General features: G+C 31.2%; 1 protein-coding gene across 2 annotated transcripts in view; it reads left to right on the top strand.

The window, feature by feature from the left end:
• LOC130898087 (serine-rich adhesin for platelets) overlaps positions 1-21,044 on the top strand; it is a 264,445-nt gene extending 243,401 nt beyond the window's left edge. The window contains exons 6-7 of one of the 2 annotated variants that reach the window (XM_057807135.1): positions 7,427-7,446; positions 17,755-21,044. In XM_057807135.1, the coding sequence (XP_057663118.1) occupies positions 7,427-7,446; positions 17,755-18,000 (266 nt within the window). In that variant the 3' untranslated portion in view covers positions 18,001-21,044. The remainder of the gene's footprint in view (positions 1-7,426; positions 7,447-17,754) is intronic. The other variant, XM_057807134.1, reaches the window with a different exon arrangement.
• Positions 21,045-21,571: the final 527 nt, after the last annotated feature.

The following is a 21,571-nucleotide window of genomic DNA, read 5'->3' as shown; positions in this document are numbered from 1 at the left end:
ATTATGTAAGTATTTTCTATAACACCAAAAAAAATTTCTTGCATTTTCTTTTCCTGGATATCCGCAACTTTTCGATATTCAAGTTTCCTTTGTAATAGCTGAAGAAAATTTGAAAATATTTTGGGACTTCGATTTCAAAGTTTGGAAATATAAGCTACACGAATTATTTTGACGTTTTAAAAAATACTCACATAGTGATTTTTTGTTAATTGGTTCCTTTGTGTGTCCTTTGTAGTAGTTACAGAAAATTTAGAAAAGTTTTGTGGCTTTGATTTTAAAACGAACCATGCGCTTCAGCGTTCAAACATAAAATTTATTTTGATGTTATAAAAAATACTTACATCACAATTTTTGTTTAATGGTTTTTCAATTAGGTGAACTTTGTAATAGTTATAGATTTTTTTTGGGTCTTCGGTTGAGAATCGTAAAATATGTATAAAAACACATGTTCAAAAATTTTTCATCCATTTAATCTTCAATTTTTGCTAGTCAAATTATGTAGCTTACTATAATGTCATTATATGTCTCCTCTATCGACAGTTTTTTACAAAAACTATTCGTGGTAGAAATCCGTTGAAAACTTCACACGGGTATTTAAAATTAGAGTATAGAAATAATTTTGTCTGCATCTTGAATCAATTGTTACTTTGTACAAAAACGTTTGTTGCATGAACTTTGTTATGCTTGGTGTAAATAATACTCTAGCACTATGTGTTTTTCTTTGTGCATTAAATTTTCCTTTTTTTTCTCAATATATTTGTATATATAATTCTTAGTTTGCATGCAATGTTTTATATCACGCAACCGCTATATTGCTATTTTGATACACTAAATAAATGGATTAAATCAACTGTCATCCTTCATTTATCCTCATTAAGACATTGGAATAACGCATACAATACAAGATTGAGAGTTCACTTAATTGAATAAACAGTAAATTATCAGTTGAGGTTCGTTTCAATCAGATCAGAGAACAGTCCTTGGTACGGTGACGATTCTACGCAATAAAGCTTACGTGTTCCAACAAGATAGTTACAATTATACCAATTGCTTTATACCAACCGACTTAAACCCAGGACACCACTCCAATCCGACTACGGTCCGATTTGCGCCACTCTTGCCAATTTCGAAACAATTAAAATCGCGAAAATTCTGTGCGCAGAATGTTTACAAATTTCTGCAGCTGCGATTTAACCATGATGGCATGCATCTTGCACAAGTTCATTTGAAATAACGAAAGCTACAATGTGCGTTAACTACTTTCTATTCAATAAAATTGTGTATCTCCTTATTAATTAATTGTGTTTATGCATTTACTTTTCTGAGTAATAAGTGAAGATAACATTTAATCTTTATTGTACCTTTGACATTTAATTATCTCGCAAATCTTTTCCAGATTATGTCTTTGTAGTCACCGCTTCGGTACTGCTCGTTTGTCCAGTCATACAGTACTGGATACTTCCTCACTTCTTCAATAAGGTTTTCCAGTTTTATACCCGACATTATTGCCAATTTACTAAAAAAATATAGCAAAAATTTTATTACAAATTCCAACCGCCGCGGGTCTTGGTGTGAACTACACTGCTCTAATTCTAGTGCTATTTCGGAACGATGCATGATAGGTGTGTCCCGGTCTATAGGCATCGTAACCGTTTCAGGGACGGTTCTTTCGATACTTGGCTGATAGCAAGAACTGTTACATGAACCGTGCATAGCCGGAAATTGTTCGAAAATATCATTTAAACGCTTCCAATAACCTCAAAAACTCTAACAAACAGTGAAAAGTTAGAGAAGGTATTTTCAAAATGGGACTCTTCTCCATGAAAACCGTTTTAATCGCACTGAAAACCGAACGAACCTTTCCAAAAATCTTATATAATTCAATACACTTCTGATGCTGGAATATAATTAAAAAAGAAAATTATAAACATTTTTCTTGTATAAAGTGAACAAAACATAAATATATTAAGTTTTGTATGCGTTAATCTAATATAATCTATGTACAAAAAGTAACTTGACGGTATAACTCATTTTTCCATAACTTTGCAAAAAAGTAGATCTCAAATGTGTTCTATTAATTTATATGGGTGCTAAAGACACAATAAGATTCGTTTTTTGAATTTGTAATTTGTTTCAAACAATCCATCTCGATTTATTATTTACAAATAAAATAGTGAACATGAAATAAACAAAAGTTAGTCAAAAATATTTCGCTATTTTTTATATTACATGACCAATATTTAATTCAGTAAGATTTTTATGCTATATTGGGGGATATTGAGGTTTTTTTTTGAAATATGATATTTTCTGATTTTTGTTGTTTCAAACAATTTCGTTTGTTTTTTCTATCACCTCTTCATTTGTCAGGAATCGCTTTCTAGTAAACCATTTTTTTGAAGGGCCAAATCAGATAAATTTGGCATATGAAACAAAAAATCTCAACACAATTTGGTTAATGTTTCTGGAGAAATAAACAAATTGCGATTTGTTTTCAGCTCTGCATCAAAATGTGTGAGCAAATCAGCATTTACCGATTTATCTTTGTCTTTGGAATCCCCAAACACTGTGGCTATGGGTTTATTTACCAAAAAAAATGGGGTTTATGATTTCTTTGGAGCAGGTTTGTCGAATGAAATCTATTGTTTCGAATTTATTTGGTTTTTGGATTTAACTACACATCCAAGTTGCATTCACTATGTCATATCGATCTTTGAAAAGTCACTATTCCGTCAAAAACCATCCTCGTGAATATTATAACTCGTTAGCTCTTAGTTGATATAAATTTCCGTTGTAGGTATTTTAGGCTCAAAATATTTTGAATGCATATACATGCTTTTAAGCTACAAAATCAATTGATTTAAACACAAAAAAGGAATTATTTTTAATCAGAATCAATGTGATCTAATATGTCATTTATACTGATTATATACCTTGTTTGTAAATGATATAATTTGTAAAGTCACAGTGACAGCCATACTTCTTTTTCTGCCCGGCTTAGGATCATGAACACATTTTATTTTATTTTACTTTTTCGAAATAGTAGATTCCTTTTAGTAAGATCCCAGATTTTGGCAATTAGTAATTCTGGTTTGATCAATAAATGGATTGGTTCACGTCTGGTTCGGCTGTTGGAACTAAATTTTCGATGAAAGGTTTTATTTTCGGAGATGAGGACTTGTCTGAGAATGAAAAAGACGTACAGTAAAAAAAATCCAAAATAATTGTTGTTAATTTTTTATTTAGTCAATTGTCATTTACATTCGAACTGGGAATTGTCTCCTGATGTTGTAAATCAGTCTGAGAAACGGATCCATTTTCTGGTTAGTTCAAGTTTGGTTAGATTTATTTTAGCTTCAATTATGTTAGGTTTACTTTAATTTAGATCAGATTATCTTAATTAGTCTATAACTCGAGAAAAAACGTATTTTTTATGGAACGCAATATGTTTTTATAATCAAACTTTCGTTTCGTGTAATTCATAAATCCAGTTGAAAAAGCTGAACATAGAGTATTTCCACAAGTGCTTTTTGAAGCATATAAACTTAAATACAGAAAAATATTTTTTTTGTTTGTTTCTGCAGCTCCCTTAATGGTTAGCATCAAAATGCTTACATATTTTAAACTCGTGATTATTTGTTTTATGTAAAGCTAAAACAAATTATTATGCCGTTACTTTACTTCTTGAAAACATTGTATAAATATGTATATTGTGCTAATTTTACTAAACGCACAGTTCATCTTCAACAATATCAGTTAAAAATAACATTCTTATCAAGTGGATATTCATTGGTTTTCCAATAATTAATTTTATTCATCTACCGCATATTCGTGACTCACGAGTGTCCAGTCCCTAACAATAAAAAACAGTTCATTCATGTGTACGAAGGTGTGTGAAGTGATTGTGGTCAGATGATATTTTTTTCAAAACAAACAGGTAATACGCACTCGATTTTATTTACATTATCATCGTGAAGCAATAATAAATTTACAAGGTCGTATATATTTATTGAAAACTGTTCAACAGATGATAGAAATATAATACAGGGTGGATTATAAAACAATTTCCAATTGTAAGTATAATCAGAACTTGGAAATTACTATTTCAATTAGAACAATTTAGGGATGGCGATTCTTTAAAAAAAAAGATCGATTTTTAAATATAATCGAGTCGAATCGAAACCTGATGAAACGATTAATAAAAAAATCGAGGTCTAAAAGATCGATTTTTTATTAATCGAGTATTTGAATAATTAACCCTTGAACTGGCAACATCGTAATATTACGAGTACATTCAACTAATTGTAAATAATTTTATGGTTTTCATCAAAACAGAAAACATCGAATTTCTGTTTTTAAGGGTGAAATATCGATTCACTGAATTGATTTAATACAACATGTCAATTAAAAATTTGATTTATTTGGTCCGAAGCATCCATTTCAGATAGTCGTGTCTAGAACAAATAACTAAGTACTACATATGGGAGATAATGAAATAAGATGCATGATTGTCTATTAATCAGTAATTTCCATTAATATTATCGAAAAATAAGACAAAGGTGTATTTTGTAACCACTATTAGATGTAAATTGATTTTCCCATAAAATAACCTTTATGTGAATTTACAAATTAAGGAATCCTATTTTATATAGGAAATAGTGTTATTTAGAAGAAAGTCACGACAGAATTTCAACTTCAATCTGGGGAGATTGTTTGGCTTTTCATACCGCTCTACAACTATACCTAAAAAATATTTTATGCGTAATTCTGCATCTCATTGTTCTATCTCCAAAATACGTACTTTTCCCAAATGAGGCTATCTTTCTGGAAGTTCTCGATCCCATTTCCCAAGGTATTACTACTACTCCTTCGAGGTCAGTGACCTCACACAATTTGAAGTCGTTTCTGAACATCACGAGAAATTGCTCAGATTCTTTAACTGATGTAGGTATCAACTTTTTGAATAGTCTTAGGCATGGATTGTTTATCCATCTGATCCTTTGGACATCCATTAAGTTCGTTTTTTGATGTGATATCTCATGAATTCATAGTAGGATCCTGCTCTAAAATGTGCAGTCATTGCCCTTTTATTTGGTAAAGATGTCTGCTTCCTCATTTTTCTCAACTAGTCAAAAAATGCACAACATATTTCCTTATTCGAGCTTCTAATTGTCTGTATATCATAGTGATGCATTTCGGGCTTGCGGAAGACTTTTATTGTCTCACGATTGTCATTTGGAATGAGATGTTCGTGTCCATCATGACGTGCCCGTGTTGCATTGGTTTGTCATTGCTTTTTATCTATCGTCTATCGCTTCCAAAATCCTTATCTAACTTGACAGATTCTCTGCATATATATGTGAGAGGAGGCAGGTTTAGCAATGTCTCTAAGAGGGCATGTTACTGAACTTTTATTCAGTATTTTCTAAGCTGTTGTTTGCTCTGCGATAATTTGTTTTTTGTGTAATTTAGTATACAACAGATTTAATTATCATGTCAACATTCGAGCTACTGCACGACAAGATAAAAAGTTCGTAATGGTTCTTTAATAAGATTCAACTTATTTTTTTAATTCCAATTATTTTTAAAATTTCATCTTTTAAACATTAGAAGATTCGATATTTTTGTATAATTTTATAAATTAGATAAAGAAATTGAAGCTCAGTTAAATGAAACTGGGAACGGTTTATTAATAAAAAAAAATACTTTTTGCTTTGAATCTTGATCATCGGGTACTATTTATATTCATTGTTGTTAAGTAAAATATCAATTATTTTGCATTCCGAATGTCTAATAACAATTAGACTCGTTAATTGATACTTTCCTTTTATAAAATGAAACATTTTCGAATTTGATAGATGCCAGAATTTAACTTGAATGTATTTCAAAAGAACGTTATTGATTCATCAATATTCATGCTCAGAATCGTTGAAATACTTCGAAAATGCTCAGAGTTGTTAATCAATATATCCAATTGCAATTTTTCACTTACAATAATAAAATATAGAGGGTGTCCCAATTATAAATTTTAAATTTTAGATTGAGGATTCGAGAGAAAATTCATATGCTTGGGCTTTCTATTGGGTACGTTTGGTTTATAAATAAAAAATACAAAGCTGATCTTTGAATGTGAAATAAGCATTGTAGAGTAAGCCCGCTTCATCAGCTATGAAGACGTTATCGGGTGGAAAAATCTGTTTGTTACTGTTGTTGTTTTGGTTAAATTAGGTTTGTTCGCGGTAGATTCTAAACATATTTGGTAATCACATGCATGGGCAGTTTAAAATTATGTGTTCGCGGATAAAGCACGTTCGGAATTAAGAATTTTATTTTTGTGAAGCACAGATTTCTAATTCCAAACGTGTTATGAATACGTCCAATGTATCCTCGCACATGGTAGATGATTTTGTACATACAAATATCAAGAATAAATCTTAGCCAGTTATATGTTCAGTAAGTTGGAATATTATTTACATACTATTCTCCTAGATCGTTTTGGATCCAAATTATAGTTTTAGATGTCTGATCTATTATTTGAATCCAGTTCGAGAATATGAATTACCTATCGACTATAGTATATCAAATATCGTTCGTAAATCGTTCATGTTGGAATAAATGTTCAGAACATCTTCTGAACGAAGCATGTGAATTTCAAACGTTCAGATATTCAAGATTCATTCGGAATGTGTTCAAATTAACTGCACCGAACAAAGCTATTGAGAACGTATTTTCTCCGTTACAATTTTTTTTTAATTTGGTAGATGAAATTCCTTCAAGAATTAGTCACCAAGTGTTCACTATCTTATTCTAATAATAACTTTAATCTATCAACGGATGTTCGACATTTTTATTTTGACTTTGACTTGTTTCGAGTTATGAAATCCCAAATAACAAATTTTAAAATTTCTATTAATAATGCAAAAGTTAACTGGAATTATATATAACAAAAATTTCTTAGATATCCAAAATTGATAGGTTTTGCTGTACTATATCACTTATGATGATCATTTATTTTTCTTGGAAAAAATTTCTATTTCACTCTAATTTTTCAAAATCATAAAAATTCCATCACCACTTCGAATTATAGGCTCAAATTAATAAACCTCCGGCAGGTGTAGGAGCAGGTAGTTTTCTTGTCCATCCAAGAATCAATGATAAAATTTTTAGTTTAAAATTCCGATAGGAGAATTATAGTTACGATAATTTTTTCCTTATACAGACTAGAAATATCATTTTTCATATTTGTTATTAGTATTTAATGTGCTTTTCAAGGTAAGTAGTCTCATTTTTCATTCAATCATTTCATTGTCATACATTTTTCATGCATTCATTTGTTCATGTACGCCGTTCCTTGATTAACATTTTTGTATGTTTTCCGTTGCTTCAAATAATTTTTGATGTTGATTTTCACATTCCTGTTTATTTTCAGATGTACGAACGTTCTTTCTGGTAAGTTATTTAACTAGTTGAACGTATTGCCAATTAACTAATTAAGTAACTTTATGAATTCTAATTTTACGCTTAAGCTAAATGTTGAGCATTTATAAAACTTTTATCTTTACCGTATGTGGCAACGAAGGCATTTCCTACTCTCGGAAACAGTAAAATGAATGCAAATTCACTTAATAAAATTACGTTTTTTATTTATATGTCTTACATTGTATCTTTTTTACCGTCGGGTTCGAAATTTTACTATGTAATTAGCGGTTATATATTAACAATTTTGGAAAGTAATTCCTGATTTGACATTTCGCTTTACCACATATTAGCCGAAATTGAATTTGGAGTTAATCGGCAAACGTACTGAACTTCCACAGCAGTGTAGTATCCAGGTTTTAATAGTGGTGCCAAATGGATTCTTCCACATTTTTGATATTTTATTTTGTTATACAGTTAACATATCTGCTTCTGCATTAATTAAAATAATCCCATATGACTATGGTCATTTAAAAAAAGGAACGTGTCTGATCTGTTCATGGTCGAAGCTTTGCATCTTATTTATAAATTTGGTAGAATTCTTCTGCGACTGAGCAGTTTCTATGAACTTTGGTTTTAGTATCGGGCAATTTTATTAAAAAGGCTGAAATGATATCTTACATGTCAGTAAATTTAAACTTTCGAAATTCATCACAACGGCATACTCCTGTAAAGGTAAATATTATAAAATTTTTGTTCAACCTGACGGTATTCAACCACTGGTCGAAACTCCACCGATGGATAACATCGGTTCGGTATTATAACGAAGTTGCAAACCATCCGTTTGGTCAATCGGAGCTGAAAATTTTGCGTTGGCTGCACTGATAGTTCAATTTTAACCAATCAAATCCGAGTAAACTGAGATTTGCCGGGGAGAGTGTGTCCGTCAAATGTCGTAATATACTTTTGTTTGAAGTTTCCACGTGTAGTTGCAGTATTATATAAATTAAAAAAGATTAATTGCAAACAAAAAAGACTAATCAGATTATCAAATAAATCATCATCACTACTATCTTTCCAAAGTAGCCTATTTCGTAAAATTTCGTGAGAAGATGATGAGGACATCGTCCAAATGGATCAATTAATTTATAATAATATATGTTCATCGAACGCAAGCTAAAGTAGAGAAAAATTGAGGTGAGAAAGTACTTTTCCACTCTCGGTTGACACTTCAAACTGAACTTTCGTTACGGTTGAACCAACCGACAGTCAACTACCCATTCGATCCCTGGCTAATGGTTATAAATTCGATCCCTGGCTAACGGTTATAATACATAAATTCGGCTTTAACAAACAGTTGAATCTCAACTTTCGGTCAACCAGATTTTATAATACCTAAGTCCAATATCTAAAGCAGCCTAAAATTAATTCCACAAGATATACCTTTACTAGCCAATCAGTTGTATATGTTAACAAATTGTAAAATTCTTGAACAATTATGATTGTTGGCTTTTACGGAATTTTTTTTCCATTTAATAATCCGCGTAGTTTTAAATTATTAAGATACTTATCAGTATCTAGTACCGTTACCTTAATTTTGATAACTAATCAAAATAAACGAACAAAGTATTTTCATAAAATTAATTCATTAATCCTGCATTCTCCGGTCCATACATTTAGTGTAAATGCTTTCATATTTTTCTCTTGTGATTAGCGTGTGTTAGCGAATTATTACGATTATTTAATGCTTTTTGCCACATGTAGGTGTATTTTCAAACTATAAATATTCTTTCTTTCATTATAATAATCAATCAACAAATCTGAACTGTTTTAATGTGAATAAAAAACACTAAACTAGGCCCGTTTAAAGAATTCAAAGCAAAAATAATTTCAATTTTTAAAATGTAATTTTTTCCTAATTTAACAATATTTTTTGATACCTATGTTATATTTAACGTTTATACAAAAATACGAATTCCAAATTGGAAAACATTTTTTTATATTACCGAATATTGAAACACAGAATTATTATTAAACAAACTCATCCAATACATATTAATACATATTTAAAAAACAGTTTTCAATAATTATTTCTGAATGGGTAATTAACTGGAATGATTAGATTATAAGTTAACAGCATCTTTCTAAGTAGTTACCACCACTTCACGCATTTAATATTCTATATTAAAATTAATGAAGAATAACTTGGTTCAATTATCTTACAGATTATATAAACACTCACCATTTTATTGGCCTTAGCTACGTTCCACTTTGTAGATCCACATCTCTATTAATCAATATATTTTTTTATTTGTCTATAACAACCCTTCATATCAATCATAGTACAAAACTGTATAAATCTTACAGATATACAGTGATCACTATCTATTGATAGTAATTTCTGCTGTGGAAAAGAGTGCAAAAGTTCTTCAAACTTCGCTCTCAAAGTACTTTACCTGTAATGATGCTTTTTGATCCATTATTTATTGTAAATGACATCCTTAATGTACCCAACAGTGACTGTGGAATACAATCGCGAATCCAATCTGTTATTGTCTAGGTAAAATGCTCTTGTGTAAAATTCAACCTGACACTCTAGAGTTCGCGGGAAAGTGGCGGTCCAGTAGCTCTAGTTAAAGAAGATAATCCAGCAGCATGAAAACTTTTTATTATTATGACAAAAAAATTAGCGAATTCAGTAAATAATTACTTTGAAACATCAAATGACAGCTATTGTCGCGAAGCGGTTATGTTTTTATTGAATAATGGATAAACAAACCTTATAAGTAAAATATTTATACCATGATTTGAAGGTGTCGTAACAGACATAATGTCTTTCAATTTAATAGGTCGTAACTGCCACGAGTGTCTCTCATAACAATCGGTTTCCAGTTATTTCATGTTAACAACCATAAATTAATTTATATTTGCTTTTAATGTTAATTAGATTCTGACTTGTGTCTATCGACTATATATCATTAAGAGTTGTTTTTCACACATTACGTTGACACACCGTCTGTAGTGATGAATTTACAAATACACTTCTATAAATAGAAGAACTAATGCATTTTGAGAATATTCCATCCTCAAAATAATTTTATATGTATATGCAGGGTGTTTCTAAACTATTGCGACAAAATTCAGAAGGTCATTGCTTGTATGAAATTAAAAAGGGTCTTTCCTATAACAAAATTTCCGCAGCTGGTGGTGAATAAAATTTAATTTAATTTTTTTCTGAAGGTTTAATCATGACACGTTTTTTGCGTTCATGTTTTTGTAGCATTTATTATGAATTGTATTACATTTTACATCTTTACTGTTTTCCACTAAATTAATTGAAAAAATATAAATTATGGTGTTTGTTTTTTGGTTTTGGGAAAAAAATTTAAGAATTAAAAATATTTTCAAATAAAACGAGGACTTTAAGTTATAACTTTATTTCATAAAGTAACGGTTCTTCACCACAGTATGATGTAACAGGAATATTGAAAAAATATCCTTAGCTAGTCCTTTGCGAGTGCACGAAAATGACAGAATTTCAAGTTTCTAGAATTAGTGAAATTTTATAAAAAATTAAAAACTCAATTTTAGTCACATCCTTTTAGAGATGATATCTCGGAAAGGGGTGTTTTGTCGTATGAATTTAAAAACTGTTTTTTGTTATCCATAAGGGTTTAAGAGTATTGGAGGAGCGGTATTGGGGACGGTGGGATCTTCACATGATGGCAGATTACTGCCAAAAAGATTATCCCCTGAAAAAATTTGAAAGAAAAGTTAATAGAATGTGCAACAAATTTTTCCACATTTTCCTCTCTATTTAGATTGATAGATTGATGTAGTCTTTTCAAAACAAAATTAACTAACATTGTATCTGTTATTTTATAATAATATAAACTAGAATCTTACTATAAAAAATTTTATTAATAAGTTGCAGAACTGAAAATCTTCACAGTTTTTCTAGATGGTTTCTGTCCCAGTCTACACACTTTTGCCACCTCTCAAGAAGCTTTCGGATAGCTTTTCCTTAAAATGTTACACGCACCAAAATTTCTTGTGCTATTGAGTTGTCCAGAGAAAATGTTTATCTAAAGAAAAATTGTTTTTACAATAATTATAGTTTTTCAACTATTTTTTCCATATTTCCATTGTTTAAATAATTAAGTAAGAAATAATTCTACTTCTAAAAATCTTGATCCACATTTTTAATAGTATGACAAAAACATTTTTTTATTATTTAATTATTCATTAGTTTAACAATTTGTTATAAAAAAATATTGCACTTGTTTATATATAACTGTTTTTATAATTTTTTTTTGAGATTTCGGAGATTTGGAATTTGGTTAACTTTTTGAAAAATATTCATTAAACTTCTTTTCTACGGAGCTCGATTCTTTCAAAATACTAGATTTTATTCAAATTTTTAAAATTATATTTTATATTATATAAAAAATCATTTGTATCATAAACTCTCTTTAGAGGCAGCGCGCGCATACCGTAACTGCCGCGGGGAGCTCTATTTTCAACGTTAAATTAAAATTATAAATAACGGAGATAGAGTTCTGGGAGCTAGGACATTTTTATCGGAAATTTCCTCCTCTTCAACGAGCTTTCTTCAAATTTGATTAAATATTAATATTTTTCGAGTTATTAACGAAAAACTAACAGCATTTTTTTCCATTTTATTTCTAATCCTTCAAAAACATTTTTCTAGAGTTAATTCCGAATCGAATGAGCTATCGCTCATATTTTTAGGACTTTTATCACTATTTTTGAACTTGTAGACAAGACTATGACAAGAAAATCAAAAGCTTTGTGGAAATATTTTGAATAACACGAATATCTATTAGTATAATGAACCAAGTTGTATCTTACATTCTTCTAAGATCATCATCATATTTCACATTGTAAAACTCACACGCTTACGTTATACACATCGTCATCATTACAACATCATTAACAAGAAAAAAAAATGTCGCACGTATCACGTCAAGTCTGGACCCGGATAATTACATTTCAGCACCGCCAGTAATCTTTTAGTTAGGCACGTACAAAGCCTATTTACCACCTGCACTGCAAGCATGGATTAGCACTTTTCGAAATAGCTCTTGCTGAAAACACTAGATGTAGTTTGTATATCGTTTATTTCGCATGTTATGGGATAATCAGGTACGTTTTATAATATTTTTATTCCGAAAACCCTTACTTAGCATTCTACGTAGGAGAAAATATATTTTTAACGAAAATTCTTCTATTCAGATTTTTCCAAATACAAGGCTGATTGTTTAGTACGATAAAATTCGGTAGAAGTATAAAATTAATTTTATCTTAGAATTTCTTCATTTTTAAAATTAAATATTTTGTGATTTTATCACAATCAACTTCTTCATTATGAAAAATTAAAACTGATACTTTGACGGGCATTGCATTGATAAATTTAGATTGGCACTTGAAATAGCGTCGATTCACCTATCAACAACGCTCTAAATTTGAATCTTAAAACTTTATTTTTTATTAATATCTCGTTTCTATTCTCAAAATTTGATTTGTTAGTTTTAAGACTGTTTATTGAGTGCGGAAAAGGTCGTGGTATCCTGAACTATTTATATCATATCATATTTATATCATACTTTATGTTCGCGGCAATTAATTAACGAGAATTTGGTTATAAAAGTTTTATTGAAATGATACATTATAAGCATTTATCCTGTAATAATAACCACCCTGTAGTGCCACAGACTTCCTTCGCTCACTTCTGGTAGCAAGCCTGGCAGCTTGCCGATGTTAATGTCTTTAAAACCGCCGTCGGCTGCTGGTGAATGAACTCAATAGATTCATACCGTTTCTCTTTCAATTACATATCTAATTAGAGATTAGTCAAAATCCGGGCTGTACGGAGGGTGTGGAAGTGTTGCAATTGGTCTAGTGACCAAAAAATTCAGAACTCTTAGCGATGATTACGCTGACATGTTGTGGTGAAGAATCCACCCACATCGTAACTCTAGTAGCATATGTGCAATCCTATCGTTTTGCTGTTTGCGAAGCAGATTCGCTTTTTGCAATATAGTGTCTTGATAGTTTTTTCGATTCAGAATTGTGGTGGTGGATCCAGGTTTCATCTACAGGTTTTCATATGCGCTTCTGCTCCAAACTGAGCAACGTGCGGATAGCTTACGCATTCATATTTCTTCAGTTAGTATGTGGCAAATGCGTTATTTCGATATGCCTATACCATTTACTATATCTATAACTTTAATTCGTCGTACCATGAACGATAAAATCGCTGGTTGTCCCAGGGTTTGATCGTCCCAAAAGTGCGTCGTCCCTCAAGCTGTCCCATATTTTAGGGTCGCAAATGATGGTGCAGTGTCCTCATACATTGTGTCGTAACCCCTTGTTCATTTTGTCTGTCAAAAACAAATGTTGATGACAGCTCCATACTCAATTTTTTACATCTCTAGAAAAACTTTCATATCGTATCACTTAAACGATTTTCAAACAGAAAATACACATCCAAAATGGCTGAAAGTGAGAATCTCTCAACAAATGCGCAAATATATTTGCCTACGTTATTATAATTGCTGAAATCTTCAGGTTGAGGTCGAAAACTAACCCTCTTGTTATTAGCAGGCTAACGTGACTAATAATTTATCAAAAAGTCGATTAATTAGAAATTTTAAATCTAGAATCCACTTATCAAATAACATTATATTATACATAAATATATATTTAATTTATATCTATAAATAGATACTTCAAAATTTATATCGGCTTATCACAAAGTATCTATAAGATATTTATTCACAAGATAATACTAGCTAATTGATCGAAAGCGTTTAAGTATAAACCAGTTTTCGTAATGTGTAGACAAATACTAAAGTAAGTTAGTTACAGAATATTTATTTTCAGTTCTCGTACAAGATGCATGGTTTTTGCGATTATATGCATGGTTTGAAATTTTATACCGCATATATATTATAAATATGAAAAAATCGGATGTACTGTCAAAAATTTTAATGTGTAATATTTATATTTATGGATTTATTAATTTTAGTCTATAGCATATACCATAGAAACAAGTTCATAACCTCAATTATATTTCTGATTCATCTGATTCTGCCGAAACTACTAAACCTACAATCATGAAATACACACATTGCGCGTGAAAAAGCACAATACGTCTAAGTTCGTAGATGGATGCTAAACAGGACATTCCACCACCCTCTGTCATTCCGACGGATCTTCATCGTGTTTCACGTCGCGGTTTCGCGCTTAGTCTTCTTCCTAACCTTCTAGTTCTATTGGAGACTCCAGGAGGGATTGTCTTCATATGAAGAGTTAGCTCCGGTGGCTATACTTTCTTGTCGTCGCGGTTGTTCGATCGTCATAATGTGTGTGTGTTTTGCTGCCTCGGTAAACCATTTCGAACCTACTTCGTAGTAGATTTTTATGTTCTGATCGGATCAGTGGCTCGTTCTTTTATTGTAGAGGACAGCTTGGCTTTTTCCGCTGTCAATTTCTATCTTTCATCTTTTACAATATTCGTCTATCTCTTTTGCGGCATTTTGAAGTTATTTTCGTGATGTTTCTCACTCCCACGCCTTGTTGCTATTGCGGTATCATCCGCTCTATAGTCAAATTGGTGGTATGCACGAAAAAAAAGATGATTGTGGAAACGAATATTTCCCAAATTCGATATTCCACTTTTATACGGTTATTGATTATTGTATAATGCTATTTTGAATGTATAATACTAGTTTAATACATTTATGCTAGTTTTACTGCTTCCAAAGCCCAAAAACCTACCTATATCAAAAAGGTTTATTGGCAGTGGTATAGTCGGGATGGAGTGGTACGGCTGAATACCTGAAGTACTGACTCACGGGATTTGACGAGAGTGTGCCGTCTGTATTTCGTCAGTTCCCCGCTTAGTTACGCTGCGAAATCAAATCAACAAGAAACTCATTAATATTAAGAGCCTCATTATACTAGTGGATTGCGAGTGTCTTCAAAGCGGAGTAGGCGCGCAACGATCACGCCGCCCACACGCATTGAATTCGTTGCGGATGCGCAACGAGATCGCTACGAATAGTAGGGTGGACGCCATTTTGTACTGTCTCGTACACGAATGTGAGAGGACGTAGGTGCTCACTCGTATCATCTCGGCATTATTGGGAGATTCGGTTATTGATGAGTTATTTATAAGTGAAATTCATAATCCTTACGTAATATGGGACCAAAAACGCAGAGAATAGTGATCGTAATTAAAAAAAAATTAATGCAAAGGAAGGACAAGAGGATGAATAAATACAGAATAAGTGGTGAAAGTGAACCCGAATACAACTTTGCATTGTCTCTGGTTGAATAATTAAAATTAATTTATCCAGACTATAGAAAAGATGCCAAAATAAAGATTATGAAAAAAATACATGCATATGTCCAACATCTATTCTCTAAACTATTCAAAATGTTTTACAAATCCAGAGCCACCCCGAAATAATTCATTGCAGCCAATTAAATCTTCACCAAGTGTTTATGACAAGAACAGTAACGCTGAAGATACAATTTATATTGATTTTTTTTTCTGAATAGTAATTTCCTAAATCCTCTTACTTTTCACCTTTTATCCATATTGTTAATACGTGTATTGTGCGCTACAAACACACGACGCATTCGTTGCGCGTCCGCTCCGAAGGCGCTCGCAAACCGCTAGTATGATAAGACTGTAAGTCATGTGTCTTGTGGGGTTTAATCTAAATGATCCACATCCGTTTAGTTTAGTTAATTTCAATTACACCACTGGTTATTGGAGGCTTCAGGTCCAGATTAGATACTATAGATATATCACTGCTTTGATCTCTCTTGAAACACCGCTGTTTTATATGCCTCACTATCCGGCTGTGAAATTAAATTTTACAGCTGTTTTCTATCGATAATTGTGCGCGTGTGATTTGTTAGGCTATCTACTTTAATCAGCTACCTTTTGCATCTTTTTCATAATTTTGTTTCTTCATGTTACTGAGACATCTTTAGTATTCAATAGATAGATCAATACCGTACTACATTTTATGAGGTTAAAGAGGTGAACTTATTCAAAGATGATTCAAAACCCCTGTGTACTAAATATACAGAAGAATAAAGCGAAATAGACACAAAGATCACACATACTGTTTGTTATTTCTATTGTTATCGGTCCGATTCCGTATCATTATACCTCTAATAGACTGTGTTTTGTCCAGTCAAAAAAGAAAATAAAATACAGTGCAATTAAGGCATCAAGCTATGTTTGGGTGTGCCCAGAAAAATGATATAAAAGACATTAAGTTACCACAAGACCTAATGTTGGACCATTGGTAACTGAACGATCACAAAAAATTGTTCAATAAATCCACAATTGCATATACAGAAAAAACTGAATATGTTGAAGTGATGGCTTCATTCAAAATGGAGGGAAAAAAGATATCATATAAAGAAGTATAACAAAAGTTCGTTATGTATTGTATGCTAAATATCTGTGAAAATTTACTCGAAGTGCATTGAGAAAACTCATGCTACCAGTCGTATTCTGAAAGTAGACAAATTTGCAACAAAACTTTTATATTTTCATATAAACATTGACATCTGATCCAATGGTAAGAATGTCCTTTTACGAATACAAGACACGACCCGAGGCAGATCAAAACCACGAAATATTGTAATGGTAGTCGTTCGTTCGATTGATGATGGAATTTATAAATTAGCAACAAAGGCTAATTTTACATTAACAGTTTTGTAGTAACGAGTTAATAATATTTTTATAAATAACAGTGCTGGCAACACTCAGAACTGCATTCTCCAATATTTCTGGATCTATCCAAGGAGCCATTCAACCGTATCAGAAATAAAAAGTTTAGCAACAACATATTTCCTTGTTTAAATAAGATTGACATGTGCAATTATAAGTACCATCCATCAGGCTATGATTCAAATAAATAATTTGTTAAACTTAACTAGATATTTTCTAAGAACAAATTTTTATCTGCTCAATTTATATTGATCAGTATTTTATTTGAATAATCTATTAAACTTCACTTTATTCAAACACTATGCGTTGAATTAAGAGAAACCCAGAACTGATGCTGGTCATTCAGATTTGTACAGAACTAGTTTTATTTATATCAAAATTTATTATTTTGTAACGCCTCTTCTCCAGTAGATTTTTTTGAAGAAACTTTCCCAAATTAAACTTTTTTCTTGAAATATTTCACTTTATATTTGATATAATTGATTATTACCATAATTATCTCCATAACTCAAAAGTGCTAATTTTATAACAAAATACTAAAGTCATTTATGTTTTTCCAGAACGAGTACAGAGTCCGACCAAGCAATTTCCAAAATTACCTGTTGCCTGTTCAGAAAACGTCCAGACTAGTCCACAAAATATGTATCGTTATGGAGAACAGTTGTTGGACATGGACGCAAATCGATATATTTCTAATCAGTATTATTTACCACGTGGTTCTTCTATGTACTCCACACTGCCTTCCAAGAAAACGCAATTTTTCACCAACGAAACAAAAACGGAGAGATCTGTTACACCTGATATAACCAGAGGCCTAGAAAGAAGTATCAATTTTGACCAAAGAAATATTTATAAAACAGAACATACTATGCTTAATCAAAGATTAGGTATTCCAGTTCAAATGCCAGATATTAACCGACTAAACCTTCACTTCATGCCTTCTTACACTCCACAAAAAAAAGATCCACGTGTATCTTTTCAATACCAATCAGGCGATGATCCAGAATCACTGAAAATATCTCCTATAGATCCTAGACACTCAGGAAGCTTTCAGTCTTCAACGCCTTCATCAAAAGGTGATCTGAGAGCTGCAACAAATCTAGAAAATAAATTGTTGTCGCCGAAAAAATCTACTATGTCTAACGAAGAGTTATACGCCGTTATTCATAAAAGTAAGAAAAAAATGAATATAGAAACAGAAGAATCACCAAGAGCGTCACCGTTAACAGTAAAAGAAACTTCGAAAAAAACTATTAAATCTCCTGAAACTGGTTACATAGGAGATAAATCTAAATCAAGGTTAAGTTGGTCACCTAGTAAAGGAGAATATATAGATTTCAACGAAGATATAGATAAACTTTCTCCTCCAAATGATTCCAGATCTAGACAAAGTTGGGCTTGCAGTGATCGGAAACCAAAAACAAAACAAACTTCTACGTTAGATTTCAAAAGGTTACTTTTACAAAAATCGAGTACAAACTCCCCCAAAAAGCTTTCTGCTGTTGAACAACTTAAGCTTTCTAAACAACGAGATAAACCCGCTCCATCTAAGCCTCAACCAGAGATGAGTATATTAGATCTAAGCGCTTCTCCGCGTAGTTTAGTGAATAGAAAGTTTTCAAATAACGCTCCAGGATCCCCAAGTCGAGAGCAAAAATCTTTGACGAAAGTTCTATCGCCCAGGTCTCAATGGCGATTCAATAGTCCAAGAAGTGACGTTCTCTCTTCACCAATTCTCGAAGATTGCAGAGAAGACGAGAGTCCAAATAGTTCTAGCGATAGAAAAGGATCTCCAAAGAATCGTAATTCAAATTCTAGTAATGAAAGCTCACCAAAAGGTATGCCTAAGTTATCTGCAGAACCTCATCCATACACTTCAGCTACTCAAAGACTTTATGCTCAGAGAGCTCAATATTTTAGTCCCATCACTTCAAGGAATATCCAACTCAACAATCAAGAGAAAGAAAAGAAGTCTTCGCCACCTACTTTAGAAACTGCGTTTTAGTATTAGGTTTTTTGTATTTTTTATGTAGAGTGTTGTCAAATGTACGTTATGTCATTTTAAAAATTAGTCAATACAGCGATTTCCGTTCGTTAAATTTAGCAATGGAAAAAATTCATATCATAGTCATATAGTTTGGTGTCGTAAAAAATTTAACTCGACTGTTTTCACTTGAGACATATTTGTATTTTCTATAGAATTTCTTTGGTTTTGTACCTAACATCTAACGTTAGACTATTTAGCAAATTTAATTATTTGTAGTAGCCCCTAAAGTTTACATAAACTTTAAAGCTATGAAAATGAGCTTTGTCTTAAGAAGTATCCAGTTACTACTTTTATTTGGTTTTAATTCATGAAAAATATTATTAATTGTTATTAAATCTCTAATCATTTTGTCATAAAAGTATTATAAATACATAGAACGGTTCACGATTTTTTGATAAAGGTTTTTTTAACCTCCCAAAAAATAAATAATTTGTTTTTATCTTTCTTATAACCTGTAATTGTTTCTTAGAAACTTTAGAATAGGCAATTACTTGTAAATTTCCTCGAGTTATTTTTTGCATATGCTTCACTGAAAGATTTCCAAAACATTCATAAAATAAATTCTTAATTTTTACAGTTGTATTGAAATTGTACAATAATCTTTCAATGTCATATTTTTTCCTCTTTTACTGCCCCTATTATTTCTTCACTATATTTAGGAGTCTTTATTTTAAGCCTGTCTCTATTTTCTCATTTGTGTTCATATTAAAAATTGACAGCCTTGCATGGTTTAAAAGAAATCAATTATTCAGTATCACATAATCCAGCTGTAGAAACATGAAACAAAGTGGGAAAACTTGAAATGTAGTGTCTAGAGCAACAGGTTTCCTGAATAGTACTGTAAGAATGTTTGCTTTTTTTTACACCCAACTCTTGCGCTTTCATTTGTTTTTCACAAGATGGTGTCTTCATTAAAACTTCCATCCATTCCTTATTGTCTACCATATAATAAATAATAATTCACTAAAGTAATGATAAATTAAGAAGGGGTTGAATAAACTTTTTAAAAACGTGTGTAAAGGAAAGTGAGCTTTTCTGGAGAAGTTGTGAAAAGGGCATATGCGAGGAATGTTATAAAAAGGAAGAGGTCTGATTAGCTGATGGAAAAGTATAGAGAAGATTGCATGCAATAATGAAATTAATGGTTGCCTACCCAATAGGGTCGGTGTCAAAGGTATTTCCGAACAAGTACAATATGATGAAATCAGCATACTCAAATAGACTACCTAAAAGCCAATAATATATAATGAAATATTCACTAAAAAGTATATATATTATATCAAGTAAACATAAGTGATGTTAGGTACCAATAAATTCTCGTCATTTTTGTTTACAAACATTCAAAACAAAGTTTGATAAAAAAGATATTTTCATTTTTTTTCTGCCACACTAATGAATAATCATAATTAATTTAATATTAACTGTTTAGGTTTATTGCTGGAATTTAATTTAATTACTACTACAATGTTTTAATATTGTAAGCTGTTATTTTGATACATTGTGTATAACAGATGTTTTGAATTGACATTTTTCAAACACTCTACAATTTTTTTTTATAAGAGTTTGTTTTATTTATTCGTTTTATCTCTAGTCCTCGAAATATTTTTCATTTTTATAGAAACATATATTTCAGTTAATGGAATAGGCTGTAAGTTTTTGAGAATGTACAAATCAGAAAAGGTAGGTATTTGTAAATACATTTTTTGGTTATGCTTTCCGATACACAGAATATTTTAGTGAAGTTGCCTTAAATTATTGTTAATCTTAATATATTGGTTTTGTAAATAAATGTTTTAAAATGGCTGGTATTTGTTTTATTAACTTAGACACATTAACATTGAAAATCAATTGGAAAGTAAACAACTTTCCCTGTTCATTAGAGTCGAAAAACTAAAAATAGTCTTATAAATAGTTAAATATGCAACAAAGTTTACAATTTGGTTTTTTGAAATTCTTGATCTTGTATTAGCTCATTGCGTATCCTAACCTAGAATGAGATTTTTATAAGTTTCCGAAGCCAAAAAGTAAGAAAATGACACGCCTCAACTGCAATGTCCTAAAAAATTATTACTTGGAAACAATATACTGAATTTATAACTTTAGAAGTTCAAGAAAGCACTAATAAGCGAAACAATATTTAAGCTGATAGCGTTTACCAATTGGGATACCTAGATAGAGAAGATTGATGGCTTCTTAGAGTTTCTGAACGTCAGTAACATGATCTAATTACTTAGGATTACTTTTTGAACATCAAATCATCATAAAGCATAGTTGAAACTAATAAATCTCAATTAATCGCTATTACTAACAAAAGTTGTTACCATTCAGTT

The sequence above is a fragment of the Diorhabda carinulata genome, chromosome 9, assembly GCF_026250575.1.
Source record: "Diorhabda carinulata isolate Delta chromosome 9, icDioCari1.1, whole genome shotgun sequence".
NCBI classification, from domain to species: domain Eukaryota; kingdom Metazoa; phylum Arthropoda; class Insecta; order Coleoptera; family Chrysomelidae; genus Diorhabda; species Diorhabda carinulata.
This window is presented reverse-complemented; position numbering and strand designations above follow the sequence as displayed.